We start from the raw sequence: 26,833 nt of genomic DNA on the forward strand, positions 1-26,833 counted from the left end.
CAGTAGCAACTATTTCAGCCAACAATAAGTGACAACTATACTGTATTTCATCAATTCTAATCACATTCTTTCACATTTGAATATCTCTGAAATCAGGATGCACCGTTACCATCAATGGCATCCTGGCATTTTACCATGTAACTGGTATAATGGGCACTGTACCTTTTTTCTCGGTGACTCATAAAATATTGGTGTGTTGAGCAATATATGGGGTCTTTAATTAATTAAAATATAGTAGTCCTGTGCATTTTAATGTTAGTCAAATAATCAGAGAGTTATAGAGACAGAAGAAAACTCATAGTGCATTTAGTTCAGTAACTCCTTTTTACTAATAAAAATTAGAGATTTTCAGGGTAGCAGAACAAACTGGCCCTGATAATTATTCACCCCATGAGCTTTGGATTCAGTTTTCCATTGCCATGGGTTTGCTAGTCTAGTTCAAGGATAAGTTGACTACTCAGAACAGATTAAAACCAAACTTTTAGGGCCTAGTAGCTTAGAATGAAGAGAGATACAGAAATATCTATACTCTTTTTCATCTCTGTTCCAAGTATAAGAAAAGCATTGAAAAAGAATTCATCTTTAACAAGTTTAGTTGAGTGGAAAAGGAGGGGGCCAGCTCTAGAATGAAAGTTTCATAACAGATATAACAATCAAATGTATTGTGGGCCTTTTTGGATGGTGATTAAAATAAACCACTTGTAAAAGACATTTTGAGACAATTGTGGAAGTCTGAATAGATTCAGGTAGGGATTAATATTGTTAGGTGTGAAAGAAGTTTTGGCTATGTCCGTGTTTGATATAGATGTATTGAAGTATGTATAGGTAAGATGACATCTTTTTTTTTTTTTTAATGTTTATTTTTGAGAGAGGCAGAGCATGTGTGGGGGAGGGGCAGAGAGAGAGGGAGACACAGAATCTGAAGCAGACTCCAGGCCCTGAGCTGTCAGCACAGAACCCAATGTGTGGGGCTCAAACCCACAAACCATGAGATCATGACCTGAGCCACCGAGGCACCCCTGGCTTTTTTTTAGAGAGAGAGCATGTGTATGAGTGGGAGAGGGGCAGTGAGAGAGGACAGAGGATCCAAAGTGGGCACAGTGCTGATAGCAGCGAGCCCGATGTGGAGTTTGAACTCATGAACCATGAGATCATGACTTGAGCCGAGGTTGGACGTTTAACTGACTGAGCCACCTAGGCGCCCCTGCTTTATAATTCTTAAGCAAATAAAAACAGAAGAAAGACATAGATAAAGCAACTATGGCAAAATCTTAATAACTCTTGAATCTCAGTGATGGGGGGTTCATCATTCATCATATTAGTTTTCTACTTTTGATATGTTGGGAATTTTTCATACTAGGAAAAAAAAGATTTAAACGTAGCAAGAAACCAAAGTGTAGTTAGCAAAAAGCCAGAGTCACCCCAAATATTTTCTTACCTGGAGTTTGCTGCCCGCAAAGCTACACTGCAAATTCAGAAAGTCAGAAATGTCACACACACACACAAAGATGAACCTGTGACGGAATGGCACCAGACAGGAACAGCCATTGAGCAACTAATTATTAAGAGGCCAGGTGGCAAGTTGTGTTTGATGGAGATGGGTGGGGACAGCTGGATACGTAATGCTCTGCCTTAAATAGATATACTGCCCAGCAGGATTTTGAAGAATAGAGCATTTTAAAGATTTTGCTATTTTACTTGGCTGTTTGTTTGTTTTTTTTTTAACATGCTTTCTAATTGTTATCACTGTGGTGAAGGTAACCATGCCAAGTCTGTAAGCAAACAGTATTCTCTGAAAGTAACAAAACTTGAGCACGAAGCAGAACAGGCGAAAGTGGAATTAACTGAAACAGAGAAGCAGCTGCAGGAACTAGAAAACAAAGATCTTTCTGATATCGCCCTGAAGGTAAAATTACAGAAGGAGTTTCGCAAAAAGATGGACGCCGCAAAGCTAAGAGTCCAGGTAATTTAAAAAATGTGATTGAGCAAACTTCCTTAGGGGTTTACTGCTTGTGTACCTGGTTAGGAAAGAAGTAGGATTCAATTTTTCCCAGCAGGAGGAACTGGATGGCAGCTTTTCTTTTCCGGTGTGCTGGCAGATTTGCCTGCTTTCTGTCTGGGTACTACATCCTTTGTTTGAAAAGTGTATTATTTTAAGCTTTTTGTCAAAAACCATGGTAAGAAATAAAGATAACTGTAGAAGTTGTGTTCTTTTCTGAAGGACAAAAGATTGATGATTAAGGAATATATATAAAACATCTGGGATGTATATGGTATTCTGTAGACATGCCACAAATGCTAATTATTTCAGATAGTTTTCTGAAACCATAACTGATTGCTTTACGAAAGGTTAGTAATTGACTCCTACATCTCATCCGTGATTTCCTAATGCCGGAGTTAGCTATTGCCTCAGAAGCGGCTACCGTTAAAAGTTGTATTCTATGAGAAATATTCCATTACAGAAAGATTTTGTGTATAATTAAGCCGTTTTCAGATGCTTTTGGGATGACCAGAGTGCTTCGTTAGTCTGATTATAATGAATCTGCTAGAATGTTGTCTCCATTTTTTTTCATTCATAATCTATTTACTTTAATGTTGTTTCCACTGTAGGTAGAATGGAATTGTCGTTCACCTATTCAGAGCATTATTTATTTATTTTTGAAACTGTGCCACAATTGTCCTCTCAACAAGGGCCGTGTTCATTGCATATGAACAGAACAAAAACCAAATCCCTCCTCCTAGGGTTTTATGGTTTTTAAAAAAATGTTTGGTTTTGTTTTGAGAGAGAGAGCATGAGCGGGGGATTGGGGCAGAGGGAGAGAGAAAGAGAGAATTTTAGGCAGGCTCCACACTTAGTGCAGAGCCTGACACAGGGGCTTGGTCCTATGACTCTGGGATGATGACCTGAGCTGAAATCAAGAGTCTGCCACTCAACTGACTGAGCCCCCTAGGAACCCCCCTTCTAGGGTTTTTAATGCCACCTCCAACATCTGGCCATCCCCACTAAAATGTTTAGCTAAGTAGCCTCTCAACACAAAGTTAAAATAGTATGACTTAACGTGTGAACTACTTAGAGGAGGGCTACTTTCCTTCACCGTACTTGTTTTCAGAATACATATTTCCATTTAGCAGGTCACCTCAGAGAGTCTTGGGATCTGTTCTTTTTCACTTCTTGACCCTTAAAATTAAGGCTGCAATGTCTAACAAAATACTCCTTTTAACAAAATATTAGTAGAACAAAACAGTTAAGATTTTTCCTTTGTGTTTATTATGAAATTTTACTTATAATTTCATAGTTTTATATCCAAGCTTCAGTTCTGACTGTAATTCTTATACTCAATAATAGCCAGAATGATTGGTTTCTAAAGGGGTATCATATACATGTATGGTTTAAGCCTTGTTTGTGGATTTAGCAAAGATTATATGTTCAGTTTCACACAGCTAAAATGATTGAATTAAAAGATTAAGTGAAAGATTAGAGAGTGCAAATAGGGGAGAAGAGAAGGAAAGGTGGCGGGTTGAGAGAGAGAGAGAGAGAGAGAGAGAGAGAGAGAGAGAGAGAGAATCCCAAGCAGGCTCTGCGTTGTCAGCACAGAGCCTGACTCAGGGCTCAATCCCACAAACCATGAGATCATGACCTGAGCCGAAATCAAGAGCACTTAACCAACTGAGCCACTCAGATGCCTCTAAGTGAAAGGCTATTAATAGGGTTTGAGAATTATCATGTTTTTTGTTTTCCATGTTTCTTGTTGCATATTCTTTTCTGCTAAGAGGACTGATAAGGAAAGGAAAGAAGACACAGAACACAGAAAGAAATATCCCATACAGCCGAGGACTGAAACGGGATTCCCATGTAGTTTTAGAAATGTCTGGGCTTTTGACCTATTCATGTACACCCAGTGGGGATGGGGACGATAAGGAGGAGGATGATAGTTACCAGCTTCTAAGTGTCTACATACCAGATGTTTCACAAGTATTAATCATTATTTACCCCTTTAGAATGAATATTTTTTTTTTTTTAATTTTTTTTTTTCAACGTTTTTTATTTATTTTGGGGACAGAGAGAGACAGAGCATGAACGGGGGAGGGGCAGAGAGAGAGGGAGACACAGAATCAGAAACAGGCTCCAGGCTCCGAGCCATCAGCCCAGAGCCTGACGCGGGGCTCGAACTCACGGACCGCGAGATCGTGACCTGGCTGAAGTCGGACGCTTAACCGACTGCGCCACCCAGGCGCCCCTAGAATGAATATTTTTACCCTGTTTTACAAATGAGGAAACTAAGTTGTAAAAAGGTAGAATAGCTCAAGACTCTCATAGTGGAGGTGACAGTAACAGTTTTCAGTATGCTAACATCTCATGCCATTTTTATTTAATTAATTATTATTAGTTTTAATGTTTATTTATTTTGAGAGAGAGAAAGAGCACAGGCAGGGGAGGAGCAGAGCAAGAGGGAAAGAGAGAATCCCAAGCAGGCTCCATGCTGTCAGAGTAGAGCCCAATGTGGGGCTCGATCTCACGAACCATGAGACTATGACCTGAACCAAAATCAAAAGTCAGATGCTTAACCAACGGCCACCCAAGCACCCCTCATACCATTTTTAAATGTTGAAATACTAGTGTTTTTATTAGTATTATAAAGTTATTTCAGTTTTTAAAACTTAAATTGTTTTAATTTAAAAAATCTAAAATCTGGTTTTTTAAAATTTTTATTTATTTATTTTGAGAGAAAGAGAGGGGCAGAGAGAGTGAGAGAGAGAATCCCCATGCTGTCAGCACAGAGCCCGACACAGGGCTTGGTGTCATAAACCGTGAGATCATGACCTGAGCTGAAATCAAGAGTCGTATGCTTCACTGACTGAGCCACCCAGGTGCCCCTAAAATCTGTATTCTTATGTCAAGATATATACAGAGACCTATATGATGCATTAATTCTTTAATACTAATAGCATTAAAGGTGCACTTTTGAGCATGTGTGGAATAAATACAAAAGATGACGGCAACCTATCTTACTTTTAAATAAGATTATCAGTACCTATACCTTCAGTATTATGTGGAAAGACACCAAACTGCTAATATTATCATTTTTGCTGCAGTATTGCAATTACTATCAAAAGTAAGTGTGGCAAAGCCACTGTCCAGATTTACGGATAGGAAACTACAGAGTCCTGTGGTCTCCAAGCTAGTGGTACTCAAAGTAGTTTGCAGATTGTTTTTGGTCTCTGACGAGATAAAGGCAAATGGGAGCATAGCTCCCTTCATCAAAGAAGTCTTAACATATGGGGCGCCTGGGTGGCTCCATCGGTTAAGCATCCGACTTCAGCTCAGGTCGTGATCTCACAGCTCGTGAGTTTGGGCCCACGTCAGGCTCCGTGGTGACAACTCGGAGCCTGGAGCCTGCTTTGAATTCTGTGTCTCCCTCTCTCTCTGCTCTTTTCTGACTCTCTCTCTCTCTCTCAAAAATAAATAAACATTAAAAAAAATTTTTTAATAATAAATGTTATGTATTTGGAAAAAAAAAAGGCTTGACGTAAACAGCGTCAGCTGAATCCGATAGCATGCTTAGCGGTGCAGGCTAACAACGAGTCTGGGACTAGTACTGGTTCACAGACTACAGTTTTCGTAGTGCTGTAAGTTACAGTGCCTCTGTGAATACCTAGTTGAGTTTAAACAAAATATGTTTTTGCCGACAACTTCCTGCCAAAATAAAGGGAACAATTAATTGTAGTTTGCATAATTTACAAATGACTTCACTTTAACTTTTTATGTAACGTAACATGTACTTCGTGCAATGCTAAGACACATAATACACGTTTAATATGTTTGCTCAGGAGTAAATTGGAACACTGATATTTTATATTAGTATAAACTCTTAGTAAATGTTCAACATTTTTTATGCTATTCAATTATATTTGAGCTAGATGAGGAGAAGCTTTATTTCAAATAATTAAACTGATAATTATAACAGTTGGTCACTGTCAGGGAAAACGGTATCTGTACTGATCATCTTAACTCCAGGATTAATTATTTAGGCTATAGCTGGTTATAAAAGAAGAGCACAGTGGACTACTTTGCAATCACATAAAAAGAACAGATCTCTGTGAGATGATCTCTAAGATAAGTGGAAAAAAAGGAAGGTGAAAATCAGTCTGTTTAGAATATATCTGAATTCATTTGCATGCATATAAATTATTTCTGAAAGAATATTTAAGAAATTGGTAATTTTGTGTCGGGAGCAGGACAGTAGATTTTGGGTCAGAGATAAGTCCTTAAATATATAGTTCAGTTTTTTATTCTTTTAATTTGTATCATTTTTAAACTAAAACACGCAGTAAAAAAGCAGAGACATCAAATTTGTTCTGTTTGGCTGTCTGTATCAGGAAGTCTCATCATTCTCTGTATCTGGTGAAAATTATGATCGTGGCCCAATTGTAAAAGTAGACATGTAGTAAACAATTATGAACCTATCAAAAGTAAAGAAAATCTAGGCAAATGCCTACCTTCGCCATAGAATGAAAAGTTTAAGTTTACTTGAGGTCTGTGGGAGATTCAGCTTTTCATTTTGAAATATTCCATATGCTCACAGGTCTTACAGAAGAAGCAACAAAATAGTAAGAAATTGGCATCACTGTCAATCCAAAATGAGAAACGTGCTAATGAACTAGAGCAGAATGTAGATCACATGAAATATCAAAAGGTACAGCTGCAAAAGAGACTTCGAGAAGAAAATGAAAAAAGGAAGCAACTGGATGCAGAAATTCAGCGGGATCAACAAAAAATCAAAGTAATATTGTCATACTTTCCTGCAAGCATAAGTATGAAATGTTAAATGGCTCATGGCTGATGAAGCCACTTGGCTTCTGAGGTATCTGACCTTGCCCTTTCCTTGGCTGCTGTCCTCATTCACTCAATGCTTGGTTCATTTACATAGTAAAACCTATTTATTGAATTCTGAGTACTGTCTTGAAGGCTTTTGCTTCATAGAAGAAGGTAGGTACAGTGATAACAGTTTCTCTGACTAGGACCTTTACTTTACTTGAGGCTGTCAAAAACATAAAGCTGACTTTCCAAAAAAAATACCTGACATTTGATAGGATTTCCCATTTCCAAAGTGCTTTGACCTCCATGTGACATCATGGGAAAAAGCACAAGGTAAAATAGTATCATTTCATTCATAATGAACAGACGAGTGATCAGACCTGTATGCCCAGCAGTTCTATAGAATGGATTGGGCTGTGGAGGAACTAATGGTGTCAGCCTGGGCTCTGGGGCCAGGCCAGCATGGGTTCAAATCCCAGCCTTCTCGGTTCCTGGCTGGATTGTTTATTGAGAAAATCACTTACCCTCTCTGAGTCTGTTTATTATTATCAAAAATGGCCTCAATCATACTTACCTCACAGGACTTTTTTGAAAGAGAGGAAGAGGATCATGATCATAGCAACAGCAATAACAAATATTCATCTAGCATTAGGTACCGGGCTCTTTTCTATTGAAATGTTAAGCTGAACCCAAGACTTGGAACATAATTTAAGCCAAGTTACTGATTCTTTTTTTTTAACAGCTGTACTGAGATATACTTCACATACCATACAATTCACCCATGTAAAATAAACAATTCAGTGGGTTTGGGTATATTACATTATTAATTTTTATAAGGTTTGGCAAAATAGACATGAAATTTATTATTTTAATCAAGTTAAGTGTACAGTTAGTTCCATGACACTGATTACATTCATAATGTTGTATAACTGAGACCACTAGCTGTTTTCAAAACTTTTCTCCTCTTTCCCCCAGTGCCCTGGTAACTTCTCATCTGCTTCTGTCTCTCTAAATCTGCCTGTTCTAGCTATTTCATAAAAATGGAATCATACAAGATTTAGCCTGTGTCTAGCTTATTTCACTTTTCATAATGTTTTCAAGGTTCATCCGTGTTGTAGCATGTATCAGAACTTCATTATTTTTTGCGGCCGAGTAATATTCTGTTTTGTGGACATACCACATTTTGTCCATCCGTTCATCTGTTGGTAGACACTTGAGTTGCTTCCACCTGTTGGCTACTGTGAATCATACTGTGGTAAAAATCGACCTGTAAGTTAACTGTTTAAGTTCGAGGAGTGGAATTGCTGGGTCATATGATAATTCCATGTTTCATTTTTTCAGGAACCACCATTTTCAATAGTGACAACACCATTTTACATTTCCACCAGCAATGTGTGAGGGTTTTAATTTCTCTGTATCTTTGCCAACATGTGTTATTTTCTGTTTCTTTTTTATTATAGTTATCCAAGTGTGAGTGAAGTGGTATCTCATTGTAGTTTTGATTTGCATTTCCCTAATGACTAATGATGTTGAGCATCTTTTCATGTTCTTATTGGCCATTTGTATTACTTGTGTGGAGAAATGTCTATTCAAATTCTTTGTCTACTTTAAAAAAAATTTTTTTTTAATGTTTACTTATTTTTTGAGAATGACAGAGTGTGAGCAGAGGAGGGGCAGAGAGAGGGGGAAACACAGAATCCGAAGCAGGCTTCAGGCTCTGAGCTGTCAGCACAGAGCCCGACGCGGGCCCAACGCAGGGCTTGAACTCTCACAGACCGTGAGATCATGACCTGAGCTGAAGTCGGCCGCTCAGCCGACTGAGCCATTCAGACGCCCCATTCTTTGTCTACTTTTTAAATGGATTATCTTCTTATTTTTAACTTGTAGGAGTTTGTTTATGTACTCTGGACATTAAACTCTCTCACATACATGACTTTTATAAATTTTTCCCATTCTGTAGGTTGTCTATAAACTTTTTTTTTTTTTAAACAGCAGGTGAATTCCTGTCTGCAAGATTTGCAAGATAAAAAAAATACTTTATTTTTTTTGAGAGAGAGACAGAGCATGAGTTGGGGAGGAGCAGAGAGAGAGAGGGAGACACAGAATCTGAAGCAGGCTCCGGGCTCTGAGCTCTAAGCACAGAGCCCGATGTGGGGCTGAAACTCATGAACTGTGAGATCATGACCTGAGCTGAAGTCGGACTGACTGAGCCACCCAGGTTCCCTTAGACTTTCTTGAAAATAGTTTTTGAGGGGCGCCTGGGTGGCTCAGTTGGTTGAGCGTCCGACTTCGGCTCAGGTCATGACCTCGCGGTCTGTGACTTGAGGGGACGTGAGCCCCGCGTCAGGCCCTGTGCTGACAGCTCGGAGCCTGGAGCCTGCTTCGGATTCTGTGTCTCCCTCTCTCTCTGCCCCTCCCCTGCTCATGCTCTGTCTCTCTCACTCTTAAAAATGAATAAATGTTAAAAAAAAAAAAAGAAAATAGTTTTTGATGCAGCAGAATTTTAAATTTTTTATGAAGTCCATTTTATGTTTTCTTTTGTTGCTTGTGCTTTTGGTATCCTTTAAAGATTCTACTGCCAAATCTAAAGTCACAAAGATTTACCCCCTTTGTGTTCTTCTAAGAGTTTTACGGTTTTAGTTTTTATACTTAAGTCATTGATTGATTTTGAGTTAATTTTTGTATATAGTGCGAGGTAGAGGTCCAACTTCATTCTTTTGCATGTGGAAATTGAGTTGTGCCACCATCATCTGTTGAAGAGACTATTTTTTCCCCATTGAATGGACTTGGTACCCTTGTCAAAGATCAATCGACTGTATTATGGATATATTTCTTAGCTCAGTTCTATTCCATTTGTGTATATGTCTGTTCTTATGCTAGTACCATACTATTTTTACTACTGTAGCTTTGTAGTAAGTTTTGAAATTGGAAAGAAATCCTTCAGCTTTGTTGTCCTTTTTGAAGATTGTTTTGGTTATTTGAGGCCCCTTGCAATTCTATATGAATTTAAGGATCACCCTTTCCATTTCTGCAAAAAAGGCCATTGGAATTTTAATATGGATCAGGCTGAATCTGTAGAGTCCTTAGGGAATACTGACACCACATGACAATATTAAGGCTTCCTATTCATGAGCATGGGGTGTCTTTTATTTAGGTCTTCTTTAATTTCTAATTTTTTTAAATGTTTTATTTACTTTTAAGACAGAGAGAGATAGAGCATTAGTGGGGATGGGGCAGAGAGAGAGGGAGACACAGAATCTGAAGCAGGCTCCAGGCTCTGAGCTGTGAGCACAGAGCCTGACACGGGGCTTGAACTCAGGAACCTGTGAGATCATGACCTGAGCTGAAGTTGGATTCTTAACCAACTGAGCCCCCCTTCTTTAATTCCTATCAGCAATCCTTTCTGATTTTCGTTATACAAGTCTTTTACCTCCTTGCTTAAATTTATTTCCAGATACTTTATTCTTTTAGATATTATTGTAAATGGAATTACTTTCTTAATTTCTTTGAAGTACTCAGTCTTAATAATGTAATTATTATAGCAGTAGTTAACATTTATCTTCAGTTAATACTATTCTAAGCAGTATGTGCTTTATCTCGTTTCTTTTTTTCTTCAATCTTTTCAACTTTTTCTTTTCTCCTGGATTCTTTCTTTTTTTTTTTTTTTAATTTTTTTTAACGTTTATTTATTTTTGAGACCGAGAGAGACAGAGCATTAACGGGGGGAGGGTCAGAGAGAGAGGGAGACACAGAATCTGAAACAGGCTCCAGGCACTGAACCATCAGCACAGAGCCTGACACGGGCTCGAACTCCCGGATGGCAAGATCATGACCTAAGCTGAAGTCAGATGCTTAACCAACTGAGCCACCCAGGCGCCCCTCCTGGATTCTTTCTTTAAACATCTTTGGGGCGCCTGGGTGGCTCAGTCGGTTAAGTGTCCGACTTCAGCTCAGGTCATGATCTCACAGTCCGTGAGTTTGAGCCCCATGTTGGGCTCTGTGCTGACAGCTCAGAGCCTGGAGCCTGCTTCAGATTCTGTGTCTCCCTCTCTCTGACCCTCCCCCATTCATGCTCTGTCTCTCTCTGTCTCAAAAATAAAAATAAACAGTTTAAAAAAATTAAACATCTTAGATTTTTCTTTTTTATAGTTTATTTTATTATTTTAATATTATTTATTAATTTGTTATTTGTTAATTATTAATAATTATTAATAATTATTAATTGATTTAATATTTATTATAATATTATATTTAATATTATATTTAATAATATAATATATTATTAATATTATTTTATTTTTATTTTATTTTTTTTTTTTTAATTTTTTTTTTTTTTTATTAATATTATTTTAATGTACATCCAAATTAGTGAGCATATAGTGCAACAATGATTTCAGGAGTAGATTCCTTAGTGTCCCTTACCCATTTAGCACGTTCCCCCTTCCACAACCCCTCCAGTAACCCTCTGTTTGTTCTCCATATTTGAGTCTCTTATGTTTTGTCCCCCTCCCTGTTTTTATATTATTTTTGCTTCCCTTCCCTTGTGTTCATCTGTTCTATGTCTTAAAGTCCTCATATGAGTGAAGTCATATGATATTTGTCTTTCTCTGACTGACTAATTTCGCTTAGCATAATACCCTCTAGCTCCATCCACGTAGTTGCAAATGGCAAGATTTCATTCTTTTTGATTGCCGAGTAATACTCCATTGTATATATATACCACATCTTCTTTATCCATTCATCCATCGATGGACATTTGGGCTCTTTCCATACTTTGGCTATTGTTGATAGTGCTGCTATAAACATGGGGGTGCATGTGTGCCTTTGAAACAGCATACCTGTATCCCTTGGATAAATGCCTAGTAGTGCAATTGCTGGGTCATAGGGTAGGTCTATTTTTAATTTTTTTGAGGAACCTCCATACTGTTTTCCAGAGTGGCTGCACCACTCTGCATTGCACAGCTTGCATTCCCACCAGCAATGCGAAAGAGATCCTCTTTCTCCGCATCCTTGCCAACATCTGTCTTTGCCTGAGTTGTTAATGTTAGCCATTCTGACAGGTGTGAGGTGGTATCTCATTGTAGTTTTGATTTGTATTTCCCTGATGGTGAGTGATGTGGAGCATTTTTTCATGTGTTGGTTGGCCATCTGGATGTCTTCTTTGGAGAAGTGTCTATTCATGTCTTTTGCCCATTTCTTCACTGGATTATTTGTTTTTTTGGGTGTTGAGTTTGCTAAGTTCTTTATAGATTTTAGATACTAACCTTTTATCTGATATGTCGTTTGCAAATATCTTCTCCCATTCTGTCAGTTGCCTTTTAGTTTTGCTGATTGTTTCCTTTGCTGTGCAGAGCTTTTTATTTTGATGAGGTCCCAGTAGTTCATTTTTGCTTTTGTTTCCCTTGCCTCCAGAGATGTGTTGAGTAAGAAGTTGCTGCAGCCAAGATCAAAGAGGTTTTTGCCTGCTTTCTCCTTGAGGATTTTGATGGCTTCTTGTCTTACATTTAGGTCTTTCATCCATTTGAGTTTATTTTTGTGTATGGTGTAAGAAAGTGGTCCAAGTTCATTATGTTGCATGTCCCTGTCCAGTTTTCCCAGCACCACTTGCTGAAGAGACTGTCTTTATTCCATTGGATATTCTTTCCTGCTTTGTCAAAGATTAGTTGGCCATACGTTTTTGGGTCCATTTCTGGGTTCTCTATTCTGTTCCATTGATCTGAGTCATCTGTTTTTTCTCTCTCTTTTTTTTTTTTAGGTTTATTTATTTATTTTTGAGAGAGAGAGGGAGAGTGTGCAAGTGTGTGCACGAGTGGGGAATGAGCAAAGAGGGAGAGAGAGACAGAGAGAGAGAGAATCCCAAGCAAAGCTCCACAATGTCAGCATGGAGCGTGATGCAGGGCTCGAACTCATGAACCGTGAGATCATGACCTGAGTAGAAATCAAGAGTAGGTCACTTAACTGACTGAGCCGTCCAGGCACCCTCAATCTTATTTTGTTTGTTTGTTTATTTTTATGTTTATTTTTGAGAGAGGGGGAAGGGGCAGAGAGAGGGGGTCACAGAGGATCCAAAGCAGGCTCCATGCTGACAGCAAAGAGCCCAAGGCAGGGCTCGAACTCACCAACTATTGAGATCATGACCTGAGCTGAAGTTGGACACTTAACCAACTAAGCCACCAAGATGCCCCCTTTGTTTTTTGTTTTTTTTTTTTTAATTTAGTTTTTTAGTTTTGAGAGAGCAAGCAGGGGAGGGGCAGAGAGAGAATCCCAAGCAGGCTCTGCGCTGTCAGTGCAGAGCGCAGCTTGAACTCACAAACTGTGAGATCATGACTTGAGCCGAAATCAAGAGTCAGATGTTTAACCCAGGTGCCCCTAGATTTTTCTCATCTTAAAATTATCCTTCTTTAACCTTATGCTTTTCTCTTTCTCTCTTCTCACCTTTAGAACCGAACTGGTTGGAAAAGTTTACTGCATCTGTTTCTGTTTCCTCTGCTTCCATTCATTCTCTCATCCTCTCCAGTTTGGTGTCTGGTTCCTGTCTCTACCATCTACTTCAAAGCTTTTGAGAAATTCACTAGTGCTTTCTCGCTCACTAAAGTCCTTAAAACCTCAGCTGCATCCAGCGTAGTTCACCACTCCTTCCTTCTTGAAATATTTTCCCCTTTGCCTTTGTGAAATTATATTCTTGTTTTTTTCCTCTGACTGCTTAATCTCCGTCTTTGCTAGTTCATCCTGCATGATCAGTACTTAATATATGGGAATTCCCCAAACCTCTAGGCTTATGCCTCTTCTGTCTTCTATCTTTGATGACCTCATCTTTTTCCATGGCTACAATTTAACTCTGACAGCTTTCAAATTTAATCCTTAACCCCAGATTTGTACTTGGAGCTCTGGATTCCTATATCCAACCATTGACATCCTCATTAGGTTGTCTTATAGATTAAATTCATGATCTTCCTTACTTATCTCACCACAATTCCCCTCCCTGCTCCCTTCATAGGGGAAAATACATAGTTTTCCATGTGCTTTACCTAACATTTCAATCCATTCAAATAGGTAAGCTAGCAATCATCCTTGACTCTGTCTTCTTCCTAAGAAGGAACCACTAAGTCCTATATAGAGGACCTATATCTTTAACCTATTCAATTCTCATTTCTACTACCAACAACCTAGTCTCTTTCTTATGGTCCTTCCTCCAATGTGAGGATTAGGTCTGCCTGTCAGTCACATGACCTTTGGGTCTCAGCTTCTCAGCTCTCTTAGATCATGGTTTAAACCAACAAGACATAACACTGTCTAAGTCTCTATTTTGGGAAAAGAGAAAACTCTTTTGGTCAGAGTGCATACATAGTCTTCTGGAATGCAAATCTGCCTGTAACTTAAACATTTTACATTTTCATCTAGGGCAGTTTTGTTGCTTCTAGCCATATCTCTCATTCTAGGGAAACGACCCTATGTAAAGGGAGAACGAGTATTCCAGAAAAAGGAAAATGTCTATTCCAGAGATATATTAAAGTTTCCACTACTTCATGCAAAAACAGAAAAGCTGCTCACAGTCTTCTGTTTGGGGCTAACTTTCCAACATGCCTGTTTCTTCATTCTCCCTTTGACTAAACCATTTCCGGAGAATACCACGACGTCTGTGTAGGTTCTCCTTGGAGTACCAGTTCTTAACTGAAGTCCGTGCATAGGCTGTAAGAAAAAGTGTGGGAACCCTTGAAACTGTGGGTCATAGTGTGATCTTGAGCTTTTTACCTCTCTAAACACCAATTTTCTCCAGCTATCAAATAGAGTTTTTAATAGTCCCTGTCTCAGAAGATTATCGTGAGGATTAAATGGGACAATTAAATAGATATGAAAGCCTGGCATCATACCTGGTGAACAGTTACTTTAATATTATAACAGGGATTATATCGTAAGAGAATGGCAATAACGTCGAGAGTAACATGTAGAGAGGATGACACCTACTATAGTACACTCACAAGAAGAGGAAGGGCAGAGAGTCTGCTCCAAGCAACTATAAGGTGCCTTTGTTTCAGCATCTTGGCATTGCTGCGACTATGACGGGGGCTAAGTTATAATGATGGACGAGAGGCTAGGAAGCATGAAAAAATTAATGGGTAAATATAACAGGGTCGTATTCACTTGTAATACAATGCAGGTGAGCAGAGAAAATTTATTTAGTCTACAGCAGACCTGTGTTCTTTATGACACCACCACCCCTCTCACCCTGCCCAATCCACATCACGATAATTGCTGGAAGTCTAGGAACGAAGTAAATGTCCAATCTGTTCAAACCTTACTCTGGTAATTTAACCATTTCCTGTAAGTAACTCTCAGCTCTCCTGAATAAGAATATTCAGTCCAGTGTATGCGATGGTCAGGTATACAGCTTTTATTGCATCATGTGGAGTTGAAGAGAAAAGGATCACCTGAATTTCAGTTGGTCCTTGTGTGTGACTGGCTGGAATGTGCTCTCTGTTGTCTGCTTTTCTTTGTTGGGTCCCAATGATGAAGCCCTGAGTTGGCATAAACTTGTAGTCTGGTCTCGCTTCCAGTTTAGAGCATGGAGGTGCTTTGGCTTCATCTCACCTCCTCTGGCATTATGAATCCCCATTGAGGCTACTAGGTCCCCATCTATCTTGCTAGCCCAGTGGCCTGTCCTCTTCTTCACTTTTGGGGTCAGTCATCGTGGGGAAACGGTCATTGGTTCTCAGGATCCACATCACTTGACGCCAAGGAGTCTATATGATGTCTCTTTCTGTTTTTTCTTCTCTTTTTCTTTCTTCTTCTTCTTTTAAATAAATGTTTATTTATTTTTGAGAGAGAGCATGAACAGGGGAGGGGCAGAGAGAGAGGGAGACAGAGAATCCCAAGCAGGTCCCACAGTGTCAGCGTAGAGCCCGACGTGGGGCTCGAACTCATGAACTGTGAAATCATAACCTGAGCCAAAATCGAGAGTCTGATGCTTAACCGCTGAGCCCCCCAGACACCTCTCATCCCTCTTTCCCTGACCGAACTTTTCTGCTCTTTCAGCGAGGCTGGGCAGCCCCCTGTGGGTGGGTCCTCTGCACTACCGTCTGCGTGTTGCCCCTCTGCCCCCAGTGATATACCTTACTTATCACCCCCTTTCTGGGCCAAAATTCGGAGGGAGGAAAACTGGAACACACATCTTTCTTACCATCTCTTTCTTTCTTTCTGCCATTCCCAGGGCTAGAACATGATAGAGTTTCCTTTTACTTCCTTTATATCAGTACTTCTGAAATTACCTGTGGAGAAGGTGCAGTTTTCATTTTATTATTAGCTTGTCAAGCCCATTTTAGTATTAAAATGAAAATGAAATAAAAAATTAAAACATACAATAAAAGTCAATCTTTTAATTATTTATTGTAACTATGAACATTCAACAGACATAAAATTATTCTGTCCAATTTTATAAAGGTTTCTAAATACTTTCAATTTCTGTAGTTTTATCCATCATGGACCAATAAGCAATAGTAATGCAGACCAGCCCACTTTGGTTCATGGCCTCCTTCCTTATTCCTGCTAAGGTAGTGGTGGACAGAGGCATCATCTCTAAACCCAGGAGAACTCCTGAGGCTTCTTAAAATGTGGACGGAAAATAAAGGACCATGATCTATCTTTTTAAAAAAAAATTATTTATTTTGAGGGAGAGCACGAGTAGGGGAAGGGCTGAGAGAGAGTCAGAGAGAGAGTCCCAAGCAGGCTCTGTGATGTCAGCACAGCCAGATGCGGGGTTCAGTCTCACGAACCATGAGATCACGACCCAAGCCGAAATCAAGAGTTGGACACTTAACTGACTGAGTCGCCCAGGAGCCCCATATCTTTTTTTTTTAAGTTTATTTATTTAAGCAATCTCTACACCCAGCGTGGGGCTTGAACTCATGACCCCGAGATCAAGAGCTGCATGCTATACTGACTCAGCCTGCCAAGCACACCCCATCATCTATCTTGAAAGGCTGTTCTCATGCACAAAATCCTATTTCTGAATGACAGAAACTGAATATTACTTTTCATATTTCTACTGTCATGACTTCTAGTATCCCCATGGCAGATGGGTGCCTTGGGGAGACTAACTAAAAGGTCATGAGCTCAGAAAGGCAGAAGAGAAAAGCACATTTGTAATTTTCAGACTCTTAACCTGCTGTGCTGATTTATAACACTGGCAAACAATGAAAAAAAAAACAAGTGATGTTAGTAAACCTTGATTTGCTGTGAGATTTTATTGCTTCAATGAGGGGCTAACATTATTTTCCTCTCCAGTAGCCCCAAACTTCATCTACGCATTTTCTTTCTTTTTACAAGGAAGAAAGTAAATGTGAAGAAAATGATTATCTGCATAAATATTTAATGATGGCCAGGAAGTAAAAGTAAAAAGGTGTTTTTAATTTCTCTTCTCTACAGGAACTAAAGTCAAAAACAGAACAGGAAGACTCTCTGACACTGGGAACCGAGGACCTTGATGCATTTAAGATGAAAAAGAGAAAAGGTTCGTTTGGAAGTATAGACCAGTTCCAGGTTTGTCGATTCTGTTTAGTGTTTCCTGCTTTCTCTTTGCTTTGATGGTTGTTTAAATAGAGGTAAAAAGTGGTGTACTCTGAATAAAATCTTCAAACACTGGACTTTACCACTGGACTACAAATTTTCTAATATTTCTCCCAAAGCTTTTCTGTTATTAAAAAATTACTCTCGGGCACCTGAGCGTCCAACTTTGGCTCAGGCCATGATCTCACAGTTTGTGATTTGAGCCCGCGTCAGACTCACTGCTGTCAGCACAGCTTGGGATTCTCTCTCTCTCCCTCTCTCTCTGCCCCTCTGCCACTTGTATCTCTCTCTCAAAAACAAAATGAACATTAAAAAAAATTACTGTCTCATCCAGAAATGTGCTTGTATTCTTTTTTCAGTAGAATGCATTTATTTGGGGGCATCTGGGTGGCTCAGTTAGTTGGTTGGGCATCAGGCTTTGGCTCAGGTCATGATCTCGTGGTCAGTGAGTTCGAGCCCCACATCAGGCTCTGTGTTGACAGCTCAGAGCCTGGAGCCTGCTTTGGATTCTGTGGTCCCCCTCTCTCTGCCCCTCCCCCCCTCAAAAATAAACATAAAAAAAAGAATGCATTTATTTGAATGTTGTAGAATGTAAACATGAAATCCATGTTCACTGGATTGTATTTATTCCCATGGAAACAATGCATTTCTAAAAATCAGAGCCCTCCATTCAAACATAACCAAATTATATATGCACCATATATGATGTATTAAAAGTTATTGTTTTAGTGCCACATTTATTTTTTTAAATGTTTACATATTTTTGAGAAAGAGTGAGTGGGGAAGGGGGAGAGAGAGGGAGATAGGGAATCACAAGCATACTCCACACTATCAGCACAGAGTTCCATGTGGGGCTCGAATTCATGAACTGTGAGATCACAACCTGAGCCAAAACCGCAGGGTCGGATGCTTAACCAACTAAGCCACCCAAGTACCCTGTTTTAGTGCCACATTTAAAAAGTGATATCTGTAAACTAACTCAAAGTTCAAGGAAACAAAATTTTATTTTTATGTAAATTCAAAATGGCAATTCTAAAAATCTTAAAAACACTGCAGTTAAACCTAATTACACTCAAATGCTAAATACATCACCTTCTGAAAAATTTATTTGCTCTTTCTTAAATTTTATGTATTTTAATAGTAAAATTGAGGACATGAATGTATTCCCAGTTATTTATTTTACCTAGTATGTTTTAGACATTGGTTAAGCGCTATCACTCTGACATTCTGTGCTGCTTGGTAATAACATTTCTGGGCAGAAAGGGTATGTGGGAGAGTAGGAGAGGTAGGAACGCACAGAGCAGTGAGACCTGTTTTTCAAAACACTAAGGATCTAAATTTTAAATGAATACAACAATAAAAAGATTTCCACAGCTTGCACTATATTGGGTTAAAAATATTAATAAAACATGGGGCGCCTGGGTGGCGCAGTCGGTTAAGCGTCCGACTTCAGCCAGGTCACGATCTCACGGCCTGTGAGTTCGAGCCCCGCGTCAGGCCCTGGGCTGATGGCTCGGAGCCTGGAGCCTGTTTCCGATTCTGTGTCTCCCTATCTCTCTGCCCCTCCCCCGTTCATGCTCTGTCTCTCTCTGTCCCAAAAAATAAATAAAAAGCGTTGAAAAAAAAAAAAATTTTTAAAAAAAAAAAATATTAATAAAACAAAAACAAAACTTCATGTTTTTAAACACTGCAAAAGAAAAACCCACTTTCCAGAATTTGACCCTAAATAAGAACAAGATTATAAAGTAATCAATATGGGTATCCAAAGAGCTTAGAATAGGATATTGATTTGTTATGAAGCTCCTTTATAAGGAAGTATTTTTTGAATTGTGTGATAGGAACTGTGTGATAGGAACCTTTGCTATTAAAGGAGAAAAGACAAATCAAGAAATTTTCAGAAAACTTACTAAGGTACAGTGAATTGTATAAATCATAACCTTTATTATATCAAATGCAGAAAAATCCACTCATTTATTATTTCCCTAAAAAACCTGTATTATGTGCACTCCTACCCATTCTTCAAAGCACTGCCAAAATATTTCTTACTCTGTGAGGCCAGCACTGACATTTCTTAGAGCCATTCCAGTCCCTCACTCCATTTTTGCTGACATGGTACCTGGGAGTTAGCTGTATACAGCATTTATTAGCAACAATCATAATTTTCAGGTTTCCCTCCTATTGGAATGGACCTTACAAAAGATCTGTTATTAATTTTTCAAACCCCACTCCAAGTCAAGGAATGTTCATAGAATATGTTTTAGCTAATTGCTAGACTTCATAGGTTCTCCTGTATGGAGTTTCTAAGGTAGAGCTGGATATAACGAAACAAAAGTGTCTCTATAGTTGTTCTGGGATATCCTTCCTGTTTCTTATAAACTGTAGAGCTACTATTATAGGCTTCAATATTACTTCAATATTATTTGGATGTGATAGTGCTTATAGGGCCATGCTATCTAGGTCTGGATGGAGGACTGCATAGCACTGGATCTACTTTGCTTTGGCCACTTCACTCTCTTTTCCTCATGCATATTATTCACTATCTCATTGTTTTGTTGTTTTATTTATTTTGAGAGAGAGTACAAGCGGGAGAGGGGCAGAGAGGGAGAGAGAGAACCCCAAGCAGGGTCTGTGTTGTCAGCACACAGCCCGACAGGGCTCAGTCTCACAAACCGTGAGATCATGACCTGCGTCAAAGATCAAGAGTTAGACGCTTAACGGACTAAGCCACCCAGACACCCCATCTCATTTTTTAAATATAGATTTCTAAGTACCATTTTCATCAATCGGAGAAGAACTGGAAAATAGTACTGAATGATTTGTTTCCCTATTATCTGTTGTTTATCTGGCATTGCTTCATTACCATGTCCGCAGTGCGGATGGGCGCTTGGTAGAGCTGATCTTGGACAGTCATATTCCATTCATATTTTTTTCTTTCTGGGTATCCTCGATTTGAGAGAATACTAAGATACTTGTTTTGGAACTCCTTCCAGCTCATTTTATCTTATAATTGATGTTGACAGGCTACAGTGCAGAGTGGATTTCCATGCTCTATTATATGTGTCTTCCACCGTGTATTCGTTTACTTACTTCGTTGATTAGTTAGTTGGATCAGGCATTCATTCAGTCATTCATATAACATTTTATTGAAGGCCGGTCATGGGCCAGGAAGTATAGCAGGCATTGGGGATAGAGAGTTAGAAAAGACAGTCTGTCCAGTCAGTCAAGGAACTCAGTCAGTCGGGGAGACAGACTGTAGAGCAACACACAGTGTAAGTGCTGTGATGGAGGTATGTTCCTCTACGACAGAGAAAAAGATCCCCCAGCCTGTTCTCAGAATTACCTCTTAATATACGTATGGAAAAATTGTCAGTCCTTTTGTCAACTTAGAAAATCCCAGACTCAAACATGTTCGGAGAATACATCTTAATTCCCTATAAAACACAGCAAGATGTTAACTGGAACCACTTCCTAACGATTTTAGACAGGAACACTGTTTTATTATTCTCACCAATAGTTTTTAAATGTTCATTTAAGGTATTTTAGCCAATCTGAAATGACATTATTACAATATACATCCTATGGCAGAAGAAAAACAAATGATGTAATAACATTTCTTTGAAATTTTAATGTAGAAATTGGATGAGCAAAAGAAATGGTTAGATGAAGAAGTAGAAAAAGTCCTGAACCAACGCCAAGAATTGGAGGAGCTGGAAGAAGATTTAAAAAAACGAGAGGCCATAGTTTGTAAGAAGGAGGCCCTGTTACAGGAGAAGAGCCACCTGGAAAATAAGAAGTTGAGATCTAGCCAGGTATGCTATTTGTTATGCTCTTGGATTCTGGGTGTAAACTAGGATTACCTTTCTCTCTAAGAAGTAAAGCATACTACTATGAAATTAGAAACCAAAAGAAAACTCTTCTGGTTTTCAATGTATTTTTGCATATTAGTGCTTATTTAATGACCACCACTAAAATCTATTGCAATTTTGAAGTCGAATGTTCAATGTCCATTGGTTCAATGTTCTGCCAAGTATATTATTATTAACATTTTTGGGTATTTGAAAAATTATGGTAAAATAGACATAACATAAAATTGGCCATTCTGACCATTTTTAAGTGTGTGATTCAGTGGCATTAATTACATTCACAATGTTATACAACCATCACCCTATTTCCAAAATGTTTTATTACCCCAAACAGAAAGTCTATAACCATTAAGCAGTAACTCTCCTTTTCTCCGTGCAACCTCTATTATTAAGTTTAGTGGATATTTAAGGAATAAATTGTACCATTTGATGCTGTATAGAGAACACTGGTAATTTGGGAAAATAGACTTAAAAATGATCTAGCTATTGGGGTGCCTGGGTGGCTCAGTTGGTTGAGCGTCCTACTTCAGGAGGTCATGATCTCACCATTTGTGAGTTTAAGCTCCACATCAGGCTCTGTGCTGACAGCTCAGAACCTGGAGCCTGCTTCAGATTCTGTGTCTCCCTCTGTCTCTGTCCCTCCCCTCCTCGCACTCTGTCTCTCCCTTTCTCTCAAAAATAAATAAACATTAAAAAAAAATGATCTAACTATCACTACTACCCAAAGTTAGGGGTTTGCAGGGTTGCTGTAAAAGAGAGATTTTTATGTGATGAAGATTTGTTCAGTTTTCAAATTATAATGACTTGGGGACCTTTACAAGAACTTTTGCTGGAGAACATGGGTTTTATGAGCCAAATAAGTGATTTTTATGAAGGGGTTTGCCTCAATTTCAGGTTTTGAAAAAGGAATGATTATGGAAGGAATAGAAGAACCAGGGGATACGTTTTTTGGATGTAGCTATGTATATTTTCAACTATAGCAATAACAGCATCTGAAAATGAAGCTGGCTTGCCCCAGACTTGAGGAGGACTTTCTGCCCATCAGGCTGAGGACAGTCTATACATTGAGTAATTGAACAGCGAGGATCAATGACCTGCCTCTTTAGTAGACCTTCCTTTCAGGCTCCTTTCAGTAAGATCTGAGATGATGGTCGTGTGTTCTTAGCCTCTCCACCTCAATACAACAGGCAGACAAGTGTGGAAACCTGAACTTACCTCTGCTCTGTCCTCCTTTCCCCATTCATGTTGAATAGCTATTGGCACCCAGGGATAGGGGCAGCCCCTGTAACCAGGCTTGTTGTTGGTGCTATATCAGGTAGCTTGCTCACGCTGGCTGTAAGGGCCAAGTTTTATTTTTACTTTTATATATTTTTTTATTTTTTAAGTTTATTATTATTTTTAAGTAGTCTCTACACATCGCATGGGGCTCAAACTCACTACCCTGAGATCACAGGTTGCACCCTCCTCCAGTGGAGCCAGCCAGGCGCCCCGTCAGGGCCGAGTTTGAAAAGCTACCCCTCAAAACATGTAAATGACAGCAAGAGAGATGAACACATTTAAATATCAATGTGTAAATAGAAGAAAATAAACTGGGACCTTTACTATTTGTTCCATATCACAAAAGAAAAAAGAGGAAAAAACAACAACAAAAAAATCTTTCTTCTGAAATAAGTTTACTTCATGATACAGGGGGGAAAAAATTGAAGTTTTCTACTTTGAACAAGATGTAAAATTTAGGAAGCAAGAACATACTGAGGTAAGTAGAGAGTACAAATAAATGAAACCCACAACAGAGCAAAGCAAAATTGATTCTTTGAAGATTGTTTTAAATGAAACAGAAGAGAAACTTGATGATGTTATACTGCTGGGTTCTTTTCTGAACAAAAGGCGTGAATAGATTACATTTTTTTTCCAGTGTTTTAAGAAATATTTATAAGGTTCAATCCTATGCATTTTGGACATGGAATGTGATATAAAAAAAACTATTTTCATACCATATACGATTTCAACTCAAAGTAAGTCGAAGACCTAAATGTAAGAGGTAAAACTATAAAACCCTTAGAAGAAAACAAAGGTGTAAATCTTTGTGATCTTGGGTTAAGCAATAGTTTCTTTGCTATACCTGAAGCAAAAGCAATAAAAGAAACATTAGATAAATTGGACTTCATCAAAATTAAAAACATTTGTTATGCAAAGGACACCATCAAGAAAGTTGGTGTTGAAAAGACAACCCACAGAATGGGGAGAAATGTTTGCAAATCATATACTTGATAAAGGACTTGTCTCTAGAATATATAAAGAAGTCTTAACTCAGTAATAAAAAGACAATTCAATTAAAAATGGGTGAAGGATCTAGTAGACATTTCTCAAAGAAGATATACAAATGGCCAATAAACATATGAAACATCAGTAGCCATCAGGGGTATGCAAATCAAAACATAGATGAGATACTCCTTCACACTTACTGGGATTGCTGTAGTCAGAGAAATAGATACTAAGTGTTGGCGACAATATGAAGAAATTGGAATTTTAATGCACTGCTTGTGGGATTGTAAAATGGTACAGTTGCCTCGGATAACTATCTTACAGTTCCTCAAAAGGTTAATCATAGCATTACTATGTCACCCAGCCACTCCACTCCTAGGTATATATCCAAGAGAAGTGAAAGCACATGTCTACACAAAAGCTTGTACATGAATGTGCATAATAACAGCATTATTCACAATAGCCTCAAAATGAAAAAAATTCAAATGTCCCATTAGCCGATGAATGGGATAAACAGAAAGTGGTATATCCATACTAGGGTATGTTACTCAGCTATAGAAAAGAATGAAGTTCTGATACATGCTACCATGTGGATGAACCCCAAAAACATTGTGTTAAGGGAAAGAAACCAGTCACGAAAGACACATGTTGTATGTACATGTAATTTATATCAATGTGCAGATGAGGCAAGTCTGTAGAGACAAAAAGTAGAATAATGGTTGCTTAGGGCTGAGTGGGGAATGGGGAGTGGAATGACTGCTAGGGGGCATGGGGTTTTATTTTTGAGGACAATGAAAACGTTCTAAAATTGATTGTGGTGGTGGGTGCACAACTCTGTGAGTATACTAAAAGCCATTGAATTATACACTTAAATCGGGGACTTAGGGGCGCCTGGCTGGCTCAGTCTGTGGAGTGTGCAACTCTTGGTCTCAGGATTGGGAGTTCAAGACCCATATTGGGTATAGAGATTACTTAAAATAAAATCTTTAAAAATAAATAACTAGGTGAATTGTTCAGTATGTGAAGTAGATCTCAATAAAGCTATTACTCAAAAAAAAAAGCTATAAGCCCATAAAGGAAAAAAAAAAAAGATACAGAAGACTAAAGATTACCAAAAAGTGTAAGATGGGAAGGTATAGGTAAGTAGTTACTTACTTAGCAGAAGAGGCTGGAATCCAAATGCCTTGAGAGCTTAAGAGGGACATGAATGAGAGCTGTAGCATGAGCTTTTTTTTTTTTTTTTTGAGAGATAGAGCATGAGCGGGATAGGGGCAGAGAGAGAGGGAGACACAGAATCCAAAGCAGGCACCAGGCTCTGAGCTGTCAGCACAGAGCCCAGTGCGGGGCTCAAACTCACAGACCGCGAGCCAAAGTCAGACCCTTAACCAACTAAGTCACCCAGGCACCCCTAGTATTTTGTTTGTTTTTGTTTTTTTTAATAATACCTTTATGAGAGGAGTGCCTGGGTGGCTCAGTTGGTTGAGCATCCGACTTCGGCTCAGATCATGATCTCATAGTTTGTGGGTTCAAACCCCACGTCAGGCTCGATCTCATAGTTTGTGGGTTCAAACCCCGCGTCAAGCTCTGTGTGATAGCTCAGAGCCTGGAGCCTGCTTCGGATTCTGTGTCTCCTTCTCTCTCTGCCCCTCCCCAACTTGTGCTCTGTCTCTCAAAAATAAATAAATGTAAAAAAAAAATTTTTTTTAGTAATGATACCTTTATGAGATAGAATTCACATGGAATACAAAAAGACTCCGAAATGAAGGGACTAAGATTTTCAGAAGGCAGAAGTGAGGCATAGGATGGAAACGACATCATCAGGAAACCACCCTTTTCTCACTTCGAAGACCAGACGGTTTATTTTCTGAAGCTTGAACCAGGTACAGCAGATGGTCACGGTAAGTCAGAATACTCAAAAGAGGTAATGAATAAAAGTCAGTCTACGTAGGAATCCTGAGATAGCCATTTCCTAACACCTACTTGGATCCCAAAATGCTGACAGCCAGATTTATACTTCCAAACAAGACATTGTTGGATTTTCTGAAACGGTCCATGAAGAAAGACCTAAAAACATCCTTAGGGGCCCCCAACTAAGTGGCCAGATCCCAGATACATCCCATGGTGACAAAGTATACCTACTACAGAACTTATCAGCATTTTCATACCTAACTCTTAAATGTGACATCCATGTCAGGAATGCTACTAACATGAAAGTCAGAGTCCAAAAGAAAAAAAGAAGCTCAGAGACATCAGAAATAGAGGAAGGAGCTGAAAAAAACTTTCAAAAAACCTTTAATATTCTCAAGGTGTTGAAAGATTATATAGTCTATCCATAAAATGAGAACTGCTAGAAATTTAAACATTTTATTTTTAATTTTTTCAACATATGTTTTATATTCTAGAGAGAGAAAGAGCATGCGAGAGGGAGAGAGGGACAGAGAGGGAGATAGAATCTTAAGCACGCTCCACACTCATCACAGAGCCCAACACAGGGCTCAATCCCATGACCTTGGAATCATGACCTGAGCCAAAATCAAGAGTCAGATGCTCAACTGACTGAGCCACCCAGGCACGCCGAGAACTGTTGGAAATTTAAAGCGTTGGAGGATAACATTGAGAAAATATCCCAGAAAGTAAATAAAAGAATAAATTAATAGAAAATAAGAGAAAAAATTTAATTGGCAGATAAATCCAGAAGTCCAACGTCCAAGAAATAGAATTTCAGAAAGCTATAACAGAGAAAACAGAAGAGGGGACTATCAAAGAGAATACAAAAAATTTTCCCAACACTGAAGATGTGAGACTCTAGATGGAAATTGGTCATCAAGGGCCCAGCAAAATGAGTGCCAAAAGCTTATCACTGTGAAGTTTTAAGTATACTGAGGAAAAAAAAAAAAAAGATCCTGAAAACTACCAGATAGAAGACATGAGTCACTTGTAAATCTCAACAATCAGAATGATATTGGACTTCTCAACCTTCTTCAGTAGAAACTAAGACCTGCAGCAGTCTTCCAACTCACAAGGAAAATTATTTCCAATCAAGACTTCTTTTGAGCCTAACTCTGAATCAAATATGAAGGCAGAATAAGGGCATTTTCAAGTGAAAAGAATGATCTCTGACCTCATCTCTCAGGAAACTACTCGAGGATATGCTCCACAAAAATGAGGGCATCAGCTATGAAAAAGGAAGACTTGGGGTACTGAAAGTGTGATCCAACATGGAAATTCCAGGGATAATACTAAAAGGAAGTTCCAGAATAACTAGTCCAGTTTGGAGCAGGAGGATGGAGATTTCAGGCAAAATGTTTCCAGAAAAAGAACAGAA

At 38.8% G+C, this 26,833-nt stretch overlaps 1 protein-coding gene and 1 long non-coding RNA gene across 9 annotated transcripts in view; one reads left to right on the forward strand and one right to left on the reverse strand.

Moving 5' to 3' along the window:
- Window positions 1-26,833, forward strand: part of KIF27 (kinesin family member 27) — a 93,184-nt gene that overhangs the window by 48,507 nt on the left and 17,844 nt on the right. For all 4 annotated transcript variants that reach the window (XM_058695579.1, XM_058695578.1, XM_058695581.1 and 1 more), the window contains exons 10-13: window positions 1,758-1,963; window positions 6,585-6,782; window positions 17,240-17,353; window positions 21,013-21,189. In XM_058695579.1, the coding sequence (XP_058551562.1) occupies window positions 1,758-1,963; window positions 6,585-6,782; window positions 17,240-17,353; window positions 21,013-21,189 (695 nt within the window). The remainder of the gene's footprint in view (window positions 1-1,757; window positions 1,964-6,584; window positions 6,783-17,239; window positions 17,354-21,012; window positions 21,190-26,833) is intronic.
- LOC131492009 (uncharacterized) overlaps window positions 14,955-26,833 on the reverse strand; it is a 48,742-nt gene continuing 36,863 nt past the window's right edge. For 3 of the 5 annotated variants that reach the window (XR_009251773.1, XR_009251772.1, XR_009251771.1), the window contains 2 exons: window positions 15,996-16,083; window positions 14,955-15,605 (listed from right to left, as the gene is read on the reverse strand). This is a non-coding gene — a long non-coding RNA (uncharacterized LOC131492009). Of the gene's footprint in view, window positions 15,609-15,995; window positions 16,084-26,833 lie in introns of all 5 variants that reach the window. The other 2 variants (XR_009251775.1, XR_009251774.1) reach the window with 2 other exon arrangements.

This window comes from Neofelis nebulosa, chromosome 12, assembly GCF_028018385.1.
Source record: "Neofelis nebulosa isolate mNeoNeb1 chromosome 12, mNeoNeb1.pri, whole genome shotgun sequence".
In the NCBI taxonomy this organism is placed as follows: Eukaryota; Metazoa; Chordata; class Mammalia; order Carnivora; family Felidae; genus Neofelis; species Neofelis nebulosa.